This window comes from Xiphophorus maculatus, chromosome 2 (assembly GCF_002775205.1).
Source record: "Xiphophorus maculatus strain JP 163 A chromosome 2, X_maculatus-5.0-male, whole genome shotgun sequence".
In the NCBI taxonomy this organism is placed as follows: domain Eukaryota; kingdom Metazoa; phylum Chordata; class Actinopteri; order Cyprinodontiformes; family Poeciliidae; genus Xiphophorus; species Xiphophorus maculatus.
Genome location: NC_036444.1, coordinates 6,833,970 through 6,851,373, shown reverse-complemented (window position 1 = coordinate 6,851,373; position 17,404 = coordinate 6,833,970). Strand labels below are relative to the sequence as shown.

Below are 17,404 nucleotides of genomic sequence, written 5' to 3'. Positions count from 1 at the left end.
AATATCAAGTTAAACTAAATACTTATTTTACTTTAGAATAATTTAAATTCTTGTTTCAAACTGCAGGAACCAAATTTCTGATCTGATAATGAATTTTATTAAACATCCCAATGAATTCAGCTCAGAAACATTTAGTGTGAACAGGACATTATCCTCAAGCTTTGCTAACTGAGAATTGCATTAAAATGAACATTTGCCTTAATAAAACACAAGAGTCAGATCAATGTAACGCACTTCCATCTCAGGAGACAAAACCATGCCGCTAAGCATTCTGGGAAATAGTTCCCACTCCTGTCTTTTTCTTCTTCCAGTTTTTTAAGTGCTAACCTAAAATCTCTAGTTTATTCAACTCTTGAAGGTTTGACTAAATTAATAAAAAGTTAACACAACTTACTGCTGTAAGTTTATCTTTCACAAACTCACATTTAGGTTCAAAATCTAAAACTGGATAAATTTATTTGACTTAAAGAGTAAAAGATAATAGACAACTAAATGCGGCTCAAATGTTTTACAGTGTTAACTCAAAATTTGTTTGATTTTGTAAATGTGTGTGTGGACACCGGGAAAGTTGACCTTTAATGACCTCTGGAAACAGTTACTAATATCTTTACATTGAAAGCACCACAAACAAAAATCTTTGATGCACAAATGTTTGACACCATTTCTGTTTGATTTGAAGAAATCAAATCAAACAGAAATGGTGTCAAATGTTTTTGTTACATTTGTGCATCAAAAGTTTTCTTCAGTCATATAGAGACGTCTTAAGAAAGACTTTAGGTCATACTTCTCGGAAAAAGAAAAATATCCCTTCAAAAATAAAGCAAAGCAAAAAGTGGGCAAGAATAAAGAAATCTGTGAGAGGTTGAATCTCTCACTGATTAAATGGTTTCAAATACATCCTAACAAATAATGGAGTTAGACATTTTTGCACTGTTTTATTTTAAAAGAAAATAAAAAATATTGTATCATTACCGTTCTCTGTTGCATTAGAGTCTGTCTTTAGTGTTTACTGAAGAGTCGGTACTGTGGTTTGGAAAAGACTTTGTTTTTGTCCCAGCGGGAATCATTTGATTGGATTCTTGTGAGGTGTCTGTAAAACACCAAGCCATGCCAGGACCGGGTGCCATACTGTAGCTCTGTGCATTGAGCCAAGTTCATCTTTTCATCCCCCTCTCTCATATAGAAGGCATGCTTAATGCAAGACACAAATGAAATTGTACATTTTTTAAAATGTTTTTTGCATATGTTTTGGTTAAAAATGATACGTGTGGTGGATTTGACCTTATACAGGAAGGACGACTCTTTTTAGGAAATGCTGCAGACGATCACCCAGACAGACCAAATAACCTCCAAACCCAGCTCTCCATGCCACACGTGCCTGCAAATTAAGACCTGGCTCTATTTGTGAATGTAGGTCAGACGAGGCTGTAGTATCCAGTGTTTACTGGAAACCTCTACCTGTCTAACAGGAGATTATCTTGGTGGCGTCATCACTGCTTGTTGGTCCAGAGGAGGGATTTCTAGCCTTGTGTGTGTTCAACTTTACACTTATGCAAGATGACATGAAAACACGATGATATCTGAGCAATAAGGACCTCTCATCATTACAATTATGTATTTTGGGGGGTTATTTATCCATACGTTGATTGGGAATCCCCTAGTTATTTTGGTTTTCATGTGAATTTATTTATGTTTTTTATGCTTACAAAAAACCCATGCCACCACAAATTGTAAAATAATGAGTTCTTTGTGTAATAATTTTCCACTTAGAAGCAGAAAAGCTCATAAATGATGTAACATTTTTAAAGCAAAAGCATCATGTCTTGGCCACCCCCTCTGTGCCGGATGAAATGGTCCAGCCCTGATTTGCATAAGTTGTCTGCGGGTTGCTGCACGACCAGCAGGGGTGGGTTAGGGGAAGGAGTGTGTGTGGACGACACACCACACACATGAGTAAAGAGGTGGACAGAGGAGCTGTGTGTGGAGAGCGCTGAGAGTCTTGTTGTGATCCAGACAGTTATGTACTGTGCTCATCCTGCCTCTGGGACAGGCAACAACTCACTGATGTACTGCTACAACATGAAGCCGGTGAGTATCTTCATATTTATCCACCATAAATTAGGTTGGGCATGGGTTGTTTGTCTGTTTGCTGCATTCTTAGCTGTTCTGTTAGTTCGTTTCTTGAGTTTCACATCAAGAATCAACATCAGATTTGAATGCATTTGCAGTGGAAACTTAAATAAAAAATTTACGCCAATTGAAAGTTGTTGGAGGAATGTCAGATTTTTGAGAATGCTCTCTTCTTTAAACAGGATATTTGATAATGACTGGTGTGTGTTTTGACGTACAGAGGGAGAAAGCTTTGTCTTTCAGATGAGTCAGAGCTGTAATAAGATGTGAACTTGCTTTAAAGTTATCATAAAGTTGCAACATTAGGAATTAAATTTTCTTAAACTCTTTCGGCTCCAGAGTAATCCTGTAGAGATGCACCAGTCAGGTTTCTCTTTGCTGAAAATGAAATTCCAGTTTTAACTGATTCAGATTATTTTCCTTCTCAGGATTAAAATAGAAAACAGGTTTCATAATGGAGATGTCAGCTTTGAATCCACCAGAAAATGACAATAAAATTATCCCAATTTATGCATCAAAACCTCTTTCTGATTTTTACCAAACTACAAAAGAAGTGCAACATTGGGTGATATGACTCTTAATTTTTTTTTACTTTGATGCATTTAATGATCAAAAAATCACACATCAAATCAGAAAAAACAGAACACAATCTGTTCGACATGCAATAACTTTAAATTCACTTTTACTTCTTGTTCTAGGCTGACAAAAAGGCTTGTTTTTAAAATGCTTCAGTGAGACTTCCTGTTTGCTCTGTGCAATCCAGTCAAGCCTGGCAGCAGAAAAACATCTTGACATGAAGCAGATTGCCTCTATTTCTATTTGATTTAACCCCGCTACGTTGGAGCAGTCCCTGCACCGCTGCAACCATTATCAAAGGCAGCTTTGATCTCGGAGAGACTAACCACATCCAGACATCGTGGATCACAGAGGCAGAAAATTGGTTGCATGTGGCCGGAGTTGGCCACGGTGGAGCGAGGCATGGGCCTTGAATAGCAAGTTGATGTTTCACTTATCTCTCATCTTGATGCTCTGTGTGTGTGTGTGTATTGACAACGCTGCTCTTCTATATACATATCCCTGCCTTAAAAAGCTTTCAGTTAATAGAAAATAATTATTTATTGCTTTTGAATTTCTTCTTGAACTGCAGGAGTTAAAAAAAAAAGAAAAAGTGCATTATCATTTCGTGATTTGATGATTGATGGCTCCTAAATCAATGCTATGCTAAAAGAGGGTGTCGTGGCGATGGCCCCTCTCCATCGGGGGCCAGAGAGGGCGTGCTGGGGCGGGGGTGTGACCATTATTAACGGGTCGCCTGCTATGCTGATGGTAAGGAGGACAATTGGCTTTATCCTCTGCCATATGCTGCCCGTGGCGGCTCAGACGGGCCGAGTGTCGACAGGGGCTCTTCTGTTTGGCCAAGCCCACAATCACCATGGGACTCTTGCCAGCCAGGGTCACGGCTCTGTGCGTGCACACGCGTGTGTGTGTGTGGTTTGCCTAAATGTGCGAGTCTTGCACAAGCGTACTCAAGAGAGTCTCTAATAGCCTGCTTTACAGAACTTGTCGTCCGGGTAACTGACACCCCATTGATGCAGCGCAGGGAGGTTTATTTTCATTTCCTGGGGCACATCAAAGCGACGGAGGGAAGTGCAGGTGCAGCTCGAGCCTCTTGGTGGTTTTGGGCAAGGCGAGCGCCTCTCTGTGGGTTTCTGTGTCTGCATGAGTGCAGGGCATGCTTTAATCTGAAATTTATTTGCCTTTCAGAATATTTGTTTTCCATTTTGTGTTATCTTGAGCACAAATTATCAATCAATCAGTCAGTCAAAGCGCTTTACATTATGATAACACAAAAACACAAAGTCGCAGAAGTAGAAATGCACCAATTGGAGTTTTCTGGTCAATCATCGATTAACAATTTTTAAAATGCTTGATCTGCCGATTCCGATTTTGGCCGATATACATTTTTTTTTTTGTCTAAAATGTCACTAAATATAGCCAGAAAGTTGCTGAGTTGGTAACAGTGGGATGACGATTGTTAGCTGCAAACGTGCAGACATGACCTGGTGAGCCAGACTGTCAGTCAAACCTCTCTCTCTGCAGAGCAGAAGAGGACAGCGGCTGATTTTTAGACATTTGCTGAGGTAAATAAGATTGGCTTCACATATAGGTATAGGCCGATCACCGATCTCCCAGAATTAAGGAAATCAGTACAAACCAACAAAGAACACACAGTCAACAAGCATTAGATTTTATCAAGTGCCATTGTTCCACATCAAACTGTTGATTATTGTTTCATTTATAATGTCTCCAAACCAACTCTACGCAGGAGGGCTTTAGTCTAAATTTAAAGGAATCATGACAAATTGAAATTCAGTTTTATGTTTTTGGAGATCTGAGTCCCAGCCGGACCTGATCATGATTAGCGCAAGGATTTCTCCTGGTGAACGGTTCCCAAATCCGGATGAGGAGGTGCATGGATCTGCAGATTATGGATTACCATGGTGGCTCCAAGTGTGCATCTGCACTCTGTTTTGTTTTCATTGCATTATTACTTCAGATTGCTCCCATGCAAACTACAAATTCACTGTGATTAAACCGAAAACTCACTGTCTGACAACGTAAAGGAGAAATCTGAGAATACATGAAAAACCAAAATGCCATTTTGAAGACTTTGGGACTCCAGAGAACTAGAGTCAGAGCTTTATCCACAAATGTAGAAAACATGTAGGTGACCCTGCATGAGAGCTGATCCAAATGAGGCCAGAATAACATTTTTTTATTATTATTTAACCAGGTACATTAAATAAATGTTTTCATAAACGACCTGTTCAGAAAACATTAAAGCATCATACAACTTAAAAACAAACAGCAGAAAACAGAAGAATATCATAAGACAGAGGAAAAAAACTGCAGCCATATTCATCTGCAGACCTTGTGTTCACTTTTAGTTAGCTTTTTTTGTGATGCTGTAGTGATTTGGTTCTATAGATTTAATTAAATAGCTAATTAATAAAAAGTAAGCATCCTGGAAACTCCGCAGGTGAGTTTCCAGGACCAAAAATACCACAAATATCGAGGAATCCTGAAGGAAAATGTCTGGATATCTGTGACACTGAGATTAAGTGGATTTTAGTTATGCATAATGATCCAAAGCACACCTGCAAATCCACATCAAAAATAATCCAAACTAAAATCTGACTAAGATGATGTGGCGTGACTTTAAACATGTAAATGTCAGAGAAAAAAAATTATATGACATTTTTTCTGTATTAAGGTCTTAACTTTTGCTCCTGTCCACATGCTAACTGGAATTAGCTTTACAGCCCAGCTTCCTGCACCATAAAGTAGGAAAAGTATCAGTTTGTAAGGTGGTTTTAATTGTGTTTTCAGGTTTATGGGCAGCCTCCCAGCTCTGATGGCAACTCAACTTCACACTCATCAAGCAAAGTCCCCAGCAATGTGTTTGCAAGCACCTTCTTTGGTGAGTTCAAGCCCAGCAAAACCTCAAAACACTCATTATCCAACAATAACAATCAAATGTTTCTTGAAGTATCATGCTTCTTGTAGCTTTTGTAGCAGGTTATAACATATGACCACCATGTGATCCCCTTGTCCAACCTCCTTGTTTACTTTTATATAGAATTAGATATAAAATGATGAGAAAATTAGGCAAATTTACCACAATGGATGCAAGAAAAATATGAGGAAAGTGATAAATTGGTGATTAAATATTAAAAACTAATCAGTAAATTATACTTTATTGGTAGCACACTATTTCAAAAACAAGAAATCTTGCAAAGTATTTTTGTCTCGTTTAGTAAAAATATCATAATACACTTGAAATAAGACAGAACTAACTTACAAATAATTTTTCAGCAATATATGAGCTTGTTTCAAGTCAATAAAATGCTAGTTTGATTAGCAGAGTTTTTTCACTTAAAACATGGGGAAAATGTCTTGTTATAAGTGAAATACCTGCCAGTTTTGATCGATATTAAAGAATTTGTAACTTTTAAAAAGCATCAATATATTGCTGAAAAATTACTTTTAAGTACAAGTGTACTAATATATTTAGTGAGATCTCGTGTTTTTGCAGTGTCTGAGACAAAGTGTGGAAAAATGATGAAAAAGAAGCTGACACACACAAAAAGCATGATTAAAAAAAGACCAACAAAAGAAAAAAGAACAAAAACGGGGATCAAATAAAATAATCTGTGAACTGGTGAACAACGAAAATAGAAAACAAACACTTAAAACCTAATAGTAAGGGAAGATTTAAATGTTTGTGACAAAATGTAAACTACAATCAGGTCAGAATATAAAACTGATTAAAATTGTTAAATAAATAAAACACAAACAGAAAATTAAAACAAAATAATTAAATGACTTTAATTATTACGCTGCACTGTATGAGTATGTTTTCCTTTGTTGCTATTAATATCATAGACCATGAATACATTATTCACCCCCAGTGTAAAAGAGATATATGAAATGAGCAGCATAGCAACCAAACATGTTCTGTACTGTTTAATTGAGACAGTAAAACTTAAGTTATTGCATGTAATTTCTCTGCACCGGGGTCCAGTCTTCTGCTTTATAACTTGACAGTTCAAGACACCTCAGCAGTTCAGGAGAATAAAACATGATTCTTTATTTTAGAGGGGATGAGCAATTCTCCGGACATCTGGAGCGCCGTAAACGGGCTGAACCAGCAGGGCTATGAAGGTGCGCTGGGGGCCTCGGCGGGCCACCAAACACAGCTGGGGAGCTACAACAGCCTGCAGCCGACCCACGGTAACCTGGTGAGTTTTCCTTCATCAGCCCTGGTGAATGTTGATCCAAAAACTCTTGTTTTTAAAAACGCGTTTGCTTTCTGCTCAGGATTTCTCTCCTCACTCGGTGCTGGCGGCTGAAATGAACAGAGGTTTACCGCCGATGTCCACCTTTCACCGCAACAACACGGTGTCCCGCTCTCCCTCTGACAGCCACTCCGAGAATCCAGCAGGTGAGGAAAATAAAAAATAAGAGCTTAATTTTACTCTTTGTTTTTACTCTTTTTACTCTTTGTTGCATGGTGCAAAAAGAAACAAAAGAAAAACAAATATTTTCTTAGTGTAAATGTCTTAGTACACTTGAAATAAGAAAAACTGACTTACAAATTTAGAAGTTTTTGACTGGAAAAACTATATATCACGTGTGCACACAAGATATTGACCCTTTGCAACTACGTCACTTATAGTCATTTGAGGCGACGTGATGTACGTGGGAAGTGAGAATTGGGAGTGACTGAAGTTATTTTCCGAAGTTGTTTTTGCCAGTTTATTCATGGCTTCTACTTGTTAGCATCGAGCTAATTTGTCTGTGAACGTAACACACCTGGTTGGGGCTCATAGACGGCGGTGTTTACAAAAGTTTTTAAACAGCTAGCTTAGAAACCGACCCGTACCTCCTCCCTCCTGACTTGTTGATCAAATCACCGACTTTCTCTGAATTCACACCACATGATTTATCACTACGTCATAAACGGCGTTTCCTTTTACACTGGAGCGGCATTAAAATCGTACAAAAGCCGAGACATTTTAACCACTTTTTCCCCATACATGTTCGGCTACATGACAGTGCGGACATTGTTTCCATGGTTACCAATGGTCAGACGCCTACCTTCTCCATAATGCGATGTTTGATATCTTTCCAATCACCCTTATTCATACAGTATATGGACGTTAGTCTTCTTACCTTAGTTGTAAAAAGTGTTCGCTACAGATCCGCCATTACACCGAGGGTTGACCGTCACTGTGATTAACTGCTGCTCTCCGTCTCCCATCTCTTCTCACTAAAAGTTACACAGTAAAGAGACACATTTGGTTTCTATCGTTCTCTGCTTGTGCAGCCGACCGCCCGGCACCCTACTGCCATTTTTAAAGCGAAATCACCTTAATAAAGCGACATTAGATTAGCAACAGGAGCGCATTGGTTGATTTTCACGTCCGACATGGCGGAGCGGCGGAGAGAGTGACGTCACGTGCAAAGGGTCAAGGGCCAATTATTGACTCAATTTCACTCAATTTGAGGTTTTTAAAAAAATATATATATTTTTTTACCTCAAACATGGGAAAAATATTAATTGAAAAATCTGCTAGTTTTTGTAAAGTGCAAGTTTTAATGGTTTTTATATTGGTGGAATTTCTAATAGTTCTTATTTATTGTTTGGCCTCATTTTCAAAAAATGGAAACGAGTGATTTTTGATTATTGTAACGGCATCTGTGAATTTGCCATTTTCCTGGGTTGTCATTCTAGCGTAATAATAGAACTTCGATAAAAATCTAAATCAAAATGCAAATAATTTTCCAGAATTGAGTAGAGAAAGGATAAAACCAAAATAAATAAAAAATATATTTTCTGGGGGGTTTTTTTCACAGAAAGAGCAAATCATATTTATATCCTTGTTAAAATGTTGTAGAAAGATTTTGGATAAGAAGAACCTGTGAATAATTTTAAATGATACTACTTTTTACTTTATTAATTATTATGTATCTGGTTGGTGAAGTCCAAATCTTCTTCCTGTAAAGGTTTAAACTACAGTACAGTAGCTAAAATGACTGATTCTTATGTTTGAAAAAGATTGTTTTTTTGCGTGTATATGTGTATTTTCTTTGCTTTGTTTTTTTTAATTAATTTGTTTGAAGTAAAGAAAGCACATATTTGTATATATTCACATAATGTCACTATAAATGTGTTTGTTAAGTCTCAGGGAGCCAAGTGAATTTGTCAGGAGCGTCACAGACAGGCGATACGCTGGGAAAAGCTTTGGCCTCTGTAAGTATGAACCACCTCACTCTCATTAAAGCTACTTATCTGTGCTCTGTAATATTCAAACGGGTCAGGTCAGAGCATAAAACCAAACCTTGGGATCCCACACCTATAATTCATAACTTCCTGTGGGGCGACAGAAGAGCACCACACATTAAAGCAGGGTTACAGTCGTGTAGCGGGACGTTTTATTGGCTGCAGTGCAGTAAAATGACAGGAATGGATGAGTTTAGTTCAGGTTACGAGGAAGCTCCAGGGATTGTGGCAGCAGCTGTTAAAGCTTACACAGAAATGACAAGTTGTGCTTTTAAAATGATCCATGATCTGGTTCCTCTGCTGCTCCTTCTCTCTGTCAGATTTATTCCCCCGATCACACGAGCAGCAGCTTCCCCTCCAGCTCCTCTACACCAGTGAGATCTCCTTCCCCGCTCCCAAACGCAGCTGAATCTACAGGTAGGAAAGCAAAATAATCATTATTTATTAGAGTTTTACATTTTCATAGACAATGTCATAATTTTTCTTATGGTTTTCTTTCTTTTTAGGGAACAACTTGTGGCCCCGCAGTTCAGTTCAGCCACCGGTGTCACCTCATTTTGAATCCTCACTCATATCATTGGTAAAGATCTGAATCCTTTTTTGTTAAATCTCTGTGTCACATTGCAAATTTTACAAAGTATTTTTGGTCTTGTTTCTAGTACAAATATCTTAGTACATGTGAAATAATACAAACCCTACTTATGAGATATAAGAGCTTGTTCTAAGTCAATAATTCTTGAATATTGATAAAAAGTTACTAGTTACATCGGCAGGTTATTGTAACAAATTGTTTATTTTCTCTTTTTAAAAAAAGGAATCTAATTGTTCATTTGCACCTTATATGCAATTATAATAATGTATAAAAAGGCTTAAGTGGTTAAATAAAAAATCTACAGAATGTGAAATTTAGTAGAATAGACAATACTAAAATAAATATTACATTTGGCGAAAGAAGATAAAAACTGTATTTCCCAAAACACGAAAAATAAATTTGATGTCTGGAGCATAAACTACAAATGAAGAGCCCACTGCACTGCACCTCGTTGAAAACCTCCTGGTTATTCCACCAAATATTGATTCCTGAACTCTTCCTGAGCATCCAGGGGACATGGGGAAATTTTTTACTTTTGCGTTACCTCACAAAACTTTATTGTAAATTGTAAATTTACAAAAATATGTAACTTTTTGCTTGTTATTTCAGAGACATGTCAGTAGTTCATAGAACAAAACAACAATGTTCATTTTAACATATACCTATAAAGAGTAAAACTGATCATTTTAAGTAGTCTCAAAGTCTTAATTTTTTTCCAGCGCTGTATATTAAACTAAAGGTCTACGTGTGTGTTGATGGTTTTAGTCTCAGGTGGAGGACCGCCTGGACAGATTGGACGACGTCATCCACGTTCTGAGGAACCACGCCGTGGGCCCCACTTCCTGTCTGCCCAGCGACCTCCACGGCTTACTGGGCCAGTCCCACCACAGCCACCCAGCCAGCACCGCACCGCTCACCTGTCACACTCCAGCAATGGTTAACAAACATTACTTCAAAGTATCAAAATGGTGTAAAACTTTTGTTTTGTGTGCAATTCTGCATTGTTCAGTCCATCCTCTTTCAGCAGATGATGGGATTTTACTCCAGCTGGAATGAAAGTCTGCCATGTTCACGGGGAAAGGATATTTAATCTAATCCTTTGGGGGAGGGCATATTAAATTCTCCCACTATCCTTTTTTTAATGATGTGTCAGATAGAAGTGGATCATCCTGAAGAGAATTGGAGGGAATTTAAATGGTGTAAAGTAGTTTTAGGAGAAGGATTATGCTTGTCTGGAATTGAATTATTTGTGGAGTAGAGAATCTATTTGGGCTTTTCGGTAACACTTTATTTGAAGGGGTGAGCATCAGACTGACATGACATAAACATGAAGGAGTCACCATGAGCGTCTACAACTGTTATCATGAAGTGTCATTCAGTAAATAAGGACACTTTTAATGCAAAGTTGCACTAAAACCTGCATTAATAATCCATTAAAAGTGTAAACCTTGCTTTATTCAGTCAATAATCACATTATAAAAGCAAATTTCCATTAAAACTTGCATTAAAATAGTCAACTTTGCATTATTTGATAAATAATTACATTTTTAATGCAAAGTTTGATTAAAACTTGCAGTAAAAGTCAATTAAAATTATAAACTTTCCATTTCCCAGTCAATGACATTTTAATGCAAATTATATTAAAACTTGCATTAAAAGTCTATTAAAAGAGCAAACCTTGCATTATTCAGTCAATAATGAGACTTTTAAAGAAATTTCCATTATAAATCTTGCGTTTAAAGCCCATTAAAAGTGTAAACTTTGCATTATTTGGTCAACAATGACACCATAAAATCTAATTTTCTTTAAAAATGGCAATAAAAGTCCATTTAAAGTTTAAACCTAGCATTATTCAGTCAATAATGACAGTAACACGGAGAAGCAGCACTCAGCTCGACTAAAAACCCACCTGTTTAGAGTTGTATTTGAAAAATAATCAATCACGAATTTAACGATGGCATTTGACGTAATGTAATGTTTTGATTGTTGATTCTATGTTGCACGACTTTGTACTTTGCTATGACGTAAAGCACTTCGAAATGCCTTGTTGCTGAAATGTGCTATAGAAATAAAATTTGATTGATTGATAAATTCACGGCCACATATAACGCTGTGGCAAAAAGTTTCATTTTGGTTTCATCTGACCTGATCACATCCCAAAAATCATTTATTTCCTTCCACTTCCCAACACACTACTTTTTCACTAGATAAACACACAATCTTACTAAGTATTTTTGTTCTAGTTTCTAGTACAAATATCTTAGTGTACTTGGAAAAAGTCAAAACTAACTTATAAGTAACTTTTCAGCAAGAAATCGGAGCTTGTTTTTAAGTATATTATCATTTTAGGAACTAAACATTTTCCATATCATAAGGGGAAAATGTCTTGTTTTACTGACAGATTATTTCACTTATAACTAGTATTTTTTATTTATATTAAGGAATTATTGACTTAAAACAAGCTCATATATCATGCATAAAAGTTACTTGCAAGTTAGTTTTGTATTATTCCATGCATAGTAAGATATTTGCACTAAAAAGTACAAATACGCCGTGGGCCCCACTTCCTGTCTGCCCAGCGACCTCCACGGCTTACTGGGCCAGTCCCACCACAGCCACCCAGCCAGCACCGCACCGCTCACCTGTCACATTATAATTTAGTGTTTTTGCAGTGTTGGTCTGTCAAATAAAACTGTAAAAAATTACCCTGTAGCTTGTACTTCTAACATGAAAAAATGTGAAAAAGTTCAATGCAACAAAGTGTTTGTGTCCCAAGAGAAACACTGTTGAAGTGCATCATTTGCAGAGGGAATTTGACTCATGTTTGACTCGTCTTGCTCTTTGTGACTCCTAAAGGTCGAAGGTGTCTCCATGAACAACAATCACTCAGCCTTCCAGAGCCGAACACAAAATGGCCACCCATATCCGCCCAGACAGAGGAACACATTCCTACAAGGTGCAGGAGGAGGAGGTAGTTATTACCCCTCTCTTACCAGCTTTTTTTCGGATTTGTTTTGGATTGTCTTATTGCAATATATGTTTTATTTTGCACAGGCGGTGGCTTGGGTGTTCAGAGTAACCTGGAGTTAAAGATGGAAAGCAGGGAAGGGGAGGAGATGATGCACACCAACCACGACCACGGCTCAGACAGCCCGAGATCAGACGAGGAGAGTGAACACAAAACACACGGAGAGAACAGCACGCAGAACAGGTAACAACAAAAAATTAAATACATTTATTATCATACATTAAAACCAATTATCGCATCTATTATATTTGCACTGGCTAATTAAAAAAACAGTTAGACCACCTGCTGGAGGGCAGGAGAGTATAAACTTTTTGTCATGAACTACAAAAACGAAAAATCTTGCCAAGTAATTTTCATAGTTACTAATTGAAATAAGACAAAACTAACTTATAAGTAACTTTTCAGTAAGATATTGGAGCTTGTTTTAAGTATATAATTCCTTAATGTTGATGAAAAAGTACTAGTTAACTAAGAAACAACGATAAACTTAAAAAGGAAAGTGTAACGTCAGGATTATCAGGAGTACCAAGACCTAAGTCTTCTAATATTTTTTTTAATGGGATTTTTTTTCTCCACCTAAATAAATAAATTCAAAGTCAAGATTAGATTTTTTAAAAAATAAAATCTCCAGTTTGAGATGATGCTGCTGCAATAAGAGATTAGTTAATTTTAAAGGTTTTTACAGGTGTTACACTTTATAAGAGGTGCAGGCAAATTCAGTTTTTTAATTTTCATGTTAAATACAAAAATGACAGAAGTTCTCTTTCTTAAACTGGAAAACACAGCAAATATTCTTTTATTATTCACATCAAACAACTGGTTTAGTCTCATTTTGATGACCTGTTTTCAAGCAGAATAGACAATAATAAATAACAAACATTCAAATGATATTTTAAATAGATGTTTAGTGGTTGTTGAATTAGCATAAGCTTTTTAAAATTTATTTCATCCAACCAAATAAAACCATGTTATGAAAGTCACCAGAAGAGGGCAGAGAAACCCAAATAACTGAACACTGTCCTCTCTCTTCACTCTCTTAAGTTTATATTTTTGTTTAACCTGCAAGCATTTCCCTTCTCACATGCTTTCCGTATGTCTTTCGTTGCAGCATCCACGAGGACGAGGACCTGAGCCCAGAGCAGAAGGCCGAGCGTGAGCGAGAGCGGAGGATGGCCAACAACGCTAGAGAGCGTCTGCGTGTGCGGGACATCAACGAGGCCTTCAAGGAGCTGGGCCACATGTGTCAGCTGCACCTGAACAGCGAGAAGCCGCAGACCAAACTGCTGGTTCTGCACCAGGCCGTGGCCGTGATCCTTAGTCTGGAGCAGCAGGTCAGAGGTCAGTGCAACAGTGGAGCAAGAATGTGCTGTAAATGATTGGGGGTGTCTGAAAGACCAGACAGAAATGGTCTTAAAGCCAACATAAAATATATTTTAAATTATATTACTTCATTTTTTTTATTATAACAATGACATTGAATTAAATCTTTATGCAGTCGGAAAAAGGTGGTTTACAGATATAGTAACCACTTGATTAATTTTGTTCTATCTTGCAGTGCCATAGTTTTATTAAGATTCCTGAAATTATTTTTAAGCATTATTTTATAAGTGCAATATCATGGCTTTTTTTTAAAGAACTATTTTTATACACGGTGTATAGTTTTTAGTTACTTTACATTTTAGATTGATTTTCATTGTTAGTTGTAAATTGTAATTTGCTGTTTTGCCCTTTGCTGCTGTGATGCTTGTATTTCCCCTTGGCTATCATGTATTGCGCTCTATCTATATACCTACCTATCTATCTAGCTACATAGCTATCAAGCTATCTGCCTAGCTACCTAGTTAGCTAGATATTTATCAATCTAGCTATCAATCTATCTAGTGATCAAGCTAACTACATAACTTGATCGCTAGCTATCTATCTAGCTACGTAGCTAGCCAGTTAAGTAGCCAGCTACATGTCTGTCTGTCTAGAGTTCAATTGGACTTTTTGATTTTGATAACCTTTGACAACGTTAGGTTCTAAACTGTGAAACCTGAGTTCAATATCTCCATTTTTACATTTACTGTTTTTGTAACCATTAAAATTTTCCGTTCTGCAGAGAGAAACCTGAACCCAAAGGCTGCATGTCTGCGGAGAAGAGAAGAAGAGAAGGCGTCCAGCATCATGTCGGATCCACAGTCTGTACATCTCGCTTTCCATCCGAGCCTGACGGACCCGTCGAACCCCATGGGTCACCTCTGAGCACCTGTTACAGACAACTCAAAGTCTCACTTAAAGCATTTCATTCATTTACATCAACGATCAGTTCAAATCAATGTACAAACTGATAACAACGGCTTTCAAAAGGGTTCCTACCCTTTGAACTTTTTTCACATTTTGTCACATTACATCCACAGGCTGCAACGCGTTTTGTTGAAGTTTTATCAAAGTTGGAGGGAAGATAACATAGTTTTAAATATTTTATACAGGTAAAAATTTGTATTCATCCCCTGTTGGTCAATAAAATTGAGGTTTAGCTGTACATCTTTTGGGCATAACAAAAGACTAAAATTTTTGCCCATTCTTCTTTGCAAAATAGTTCAAGGAAATTGGGGCGTTTCTAAAAGCATACCAGACTTCTCAAATTATTGTTTGTAAAAAATAATATAATCCACTACTTGTGTTGCTCGATATGAAGAAAATCCCAATTAACAAGGTTAATGTTTGTTACTGTAACATGACAAAATGTAGAGGAGTTTCAGGAAGGATGAACATTTTTGCAAGGCACTGTACATGCATGATATTTGATTAACAGCCAACACTTTGTGATAAACTTTCACAATATGATTAAATGATTTGTAATTCCTGTGTTTTGGACGAATCAGTTCAAATTCGTCCAGAGTGGCTCCCTGATCAGAAAGTGTGATGCAATCGAACAATCATTTCTTCTCTTCCCAGACGGACTTTTATAACCTTGTGCCTAAACATGACTTGTATCAGACAAATGCATTGTAAGCTGCAGGTGTTTTGTACATATTTTTGTAGTTTTATTGCTAATATTTGTGTTGCAGTACATCAGAATGGACTGGAGAGTTTTGTGTGCAGTCTAAAATTGGCAAACAGGTTTGTTAGTCATATTTTCACAAAGCTCAGTGGGCAGACTCTGTCACGTTTTGTTTTTAGGCAACATATTTAATTTTTCCTGTGGGCTCTGTGTGAATGAGTATGTGTGTGTAAATACTGCAGGGGTTTGAACATTCTGTGAATGAACAGATCTCCAGGAATGTTCTTTTTAATCTCACATGAACATTAAACCTGGTCTGTAATCGTGTTTTTATATTTCTTTAATGCACTGCTACAAGGATTTTACTTTCTGTATCTCCGGTGGACATAATTCCCCTTCTTGTAATTATTGCTCTTCAGATGTAGTCAAACAAACCCTATGCATGTTTAAGTTTTGAACTTAAAACACACATTTTTAAGTTATAAGTTATCTTTTATACAAATATTGTGAACTTTATCATGTCTTGATGTGCTTTTAATTATTATTTTAATCATGAAGCCTGTTTTGTGTGCAGTTTATTAGCTGTACCTAAATTTAATGCTCTGAGCAATAGTGTTAAAAACAAACTATGTTCACTCACTGCATTGTTGAACATAAAGAAACACCAAAATAATTTTAAACACTTATAACATGTGCAGTATGTGTACAGTTTGAGTTCCAGGCAAGTGTTGATATGAAAATGTAGCAATAAATGTCCTTCTAAAAATGCTTTTCCTCTCTTGTGTTCCTGTATTTTAAAGTTTGAACACATAATAAAGTCATCTGCATAGAGTATAATATAAAGTTACTTAGAATCCATAAAGTCATTTTCAAAACAGAAATGTTGTGAAGGAAGTTACTCAACACACATTTTGCAAAGAAAAATGTTTTATTCAAAGCTTGATTTGAATATTTTTATCAACCCCCGAAGCTTGACGAAGATAAACGTAAAGAAATTAGACAGAACAACAAGTGATTAGTGATACTAATAAATAATTCTTTATGAATACGTTATATGTGGAGAGTCTCTTTTACTATAACAATAACTGATGCTAATTAGAAATAACAGCTCATATATTAAACAGTTATGTTGATGACTTAACACAATAACAGTAATTTCAACAAATTTGTTTACAATAATAATGCAAAAATATGTTATTTGAAATATGCAAATTAATAAATCAATTTCTTCTTATTATTCCTCATTACTGTTGTTTTTATGTACATTTTTGTCTGTATTTGCCATGTCAAAAATAAAGCTTCATCATTGATCATAGAGTGGAACATTAACGAGGTAAAACAACAAAATTCAACAATAAATTCGCAAGGTAACAGGAAAGCATGTGTATGGAAGAGGATTAAGGCTGAAGACTGAAAAAAAAAGAATTCTGACTTTAATCCCAGAATTCTTAGAAAATTTCTGAGATTAAAGTCGAAATTCTTACTTTTTTCTCTGAATTGTGAGGAAAAATTATGAGATTATAGTCAGAATTCCGAGACTGAATTCTTTTTTTCCGCCCAATGGCCCTAATCCTCTTCCGTAGATGCGAACAAAATGCACGAGGGATGTTGGGATTTTCAAAATAAAGCAAGACGGGAAAAAGTCATGTCAACATCTGGAGAAAACATAATTGGGAGGAAATCCAGAACAACAACTGCCAAAAAAAAAAAAAAAAACAAGTTAACTAAGAAAGAGAATAATAAGAAAAGTATTAAATATTAATCCGGAAATAATCCTCTTTTTTTTCTTTATAACTATTACAAACCTTTAGTGCTGTTTTC

At 36.5% G+C, this 17,404-nt stretch overlaps 1 protein-coding gene across 2 annotated transcripts; it reads left to right on the top strand.

Annotated features, from left to right (window-relative positions):
• The first annotated feature begins 1,937 nt into the window (after positions 1 to 1,937).
• Positions 1,938 to 16,351, top strand: LOC102218818 (transcription factor 12-like). 2 transcript variants are annotated; one of them, XM_023343553.1, is made up of 12 exons: positions 1,938 to 2,088; positions 5,521 to 5,611; positions 6,790 to 6,932; positions 7,012 to 7,135; positions 8,877 to 8,947; positions 9,298 to 9,394; positions 9,484 to 9,557; positions 10,335 to 10,505; positions 12,426 to 12,525; positions 12,624 to 12,780; positions 13,706 to 13,935; positions 14,699 to 16,351. In XM_023343553.1, exons 1-12 carry the CDS (start codon positions 2,020 to 2,022, stop codon positions 14,839 to 14,841), a joined length of 1,470 nt encoding a protein of 489 aa, XP_023199321.1. In that variant the 5' UTR covers positions 1,938 to 2,019; the 3' UTR covers positions 14,842 to 16,351. The 2 variants fall into 2 exon arrangements, with proteins under 2 accessions (XP_023199321.1, XP_023199313.1); XM_023343545.1 differs by having other exon boundaries at positions 12,426 to 12,540.
• Positions 16,352 to 17,404: the final 1,053 nt, after the last annotated feature.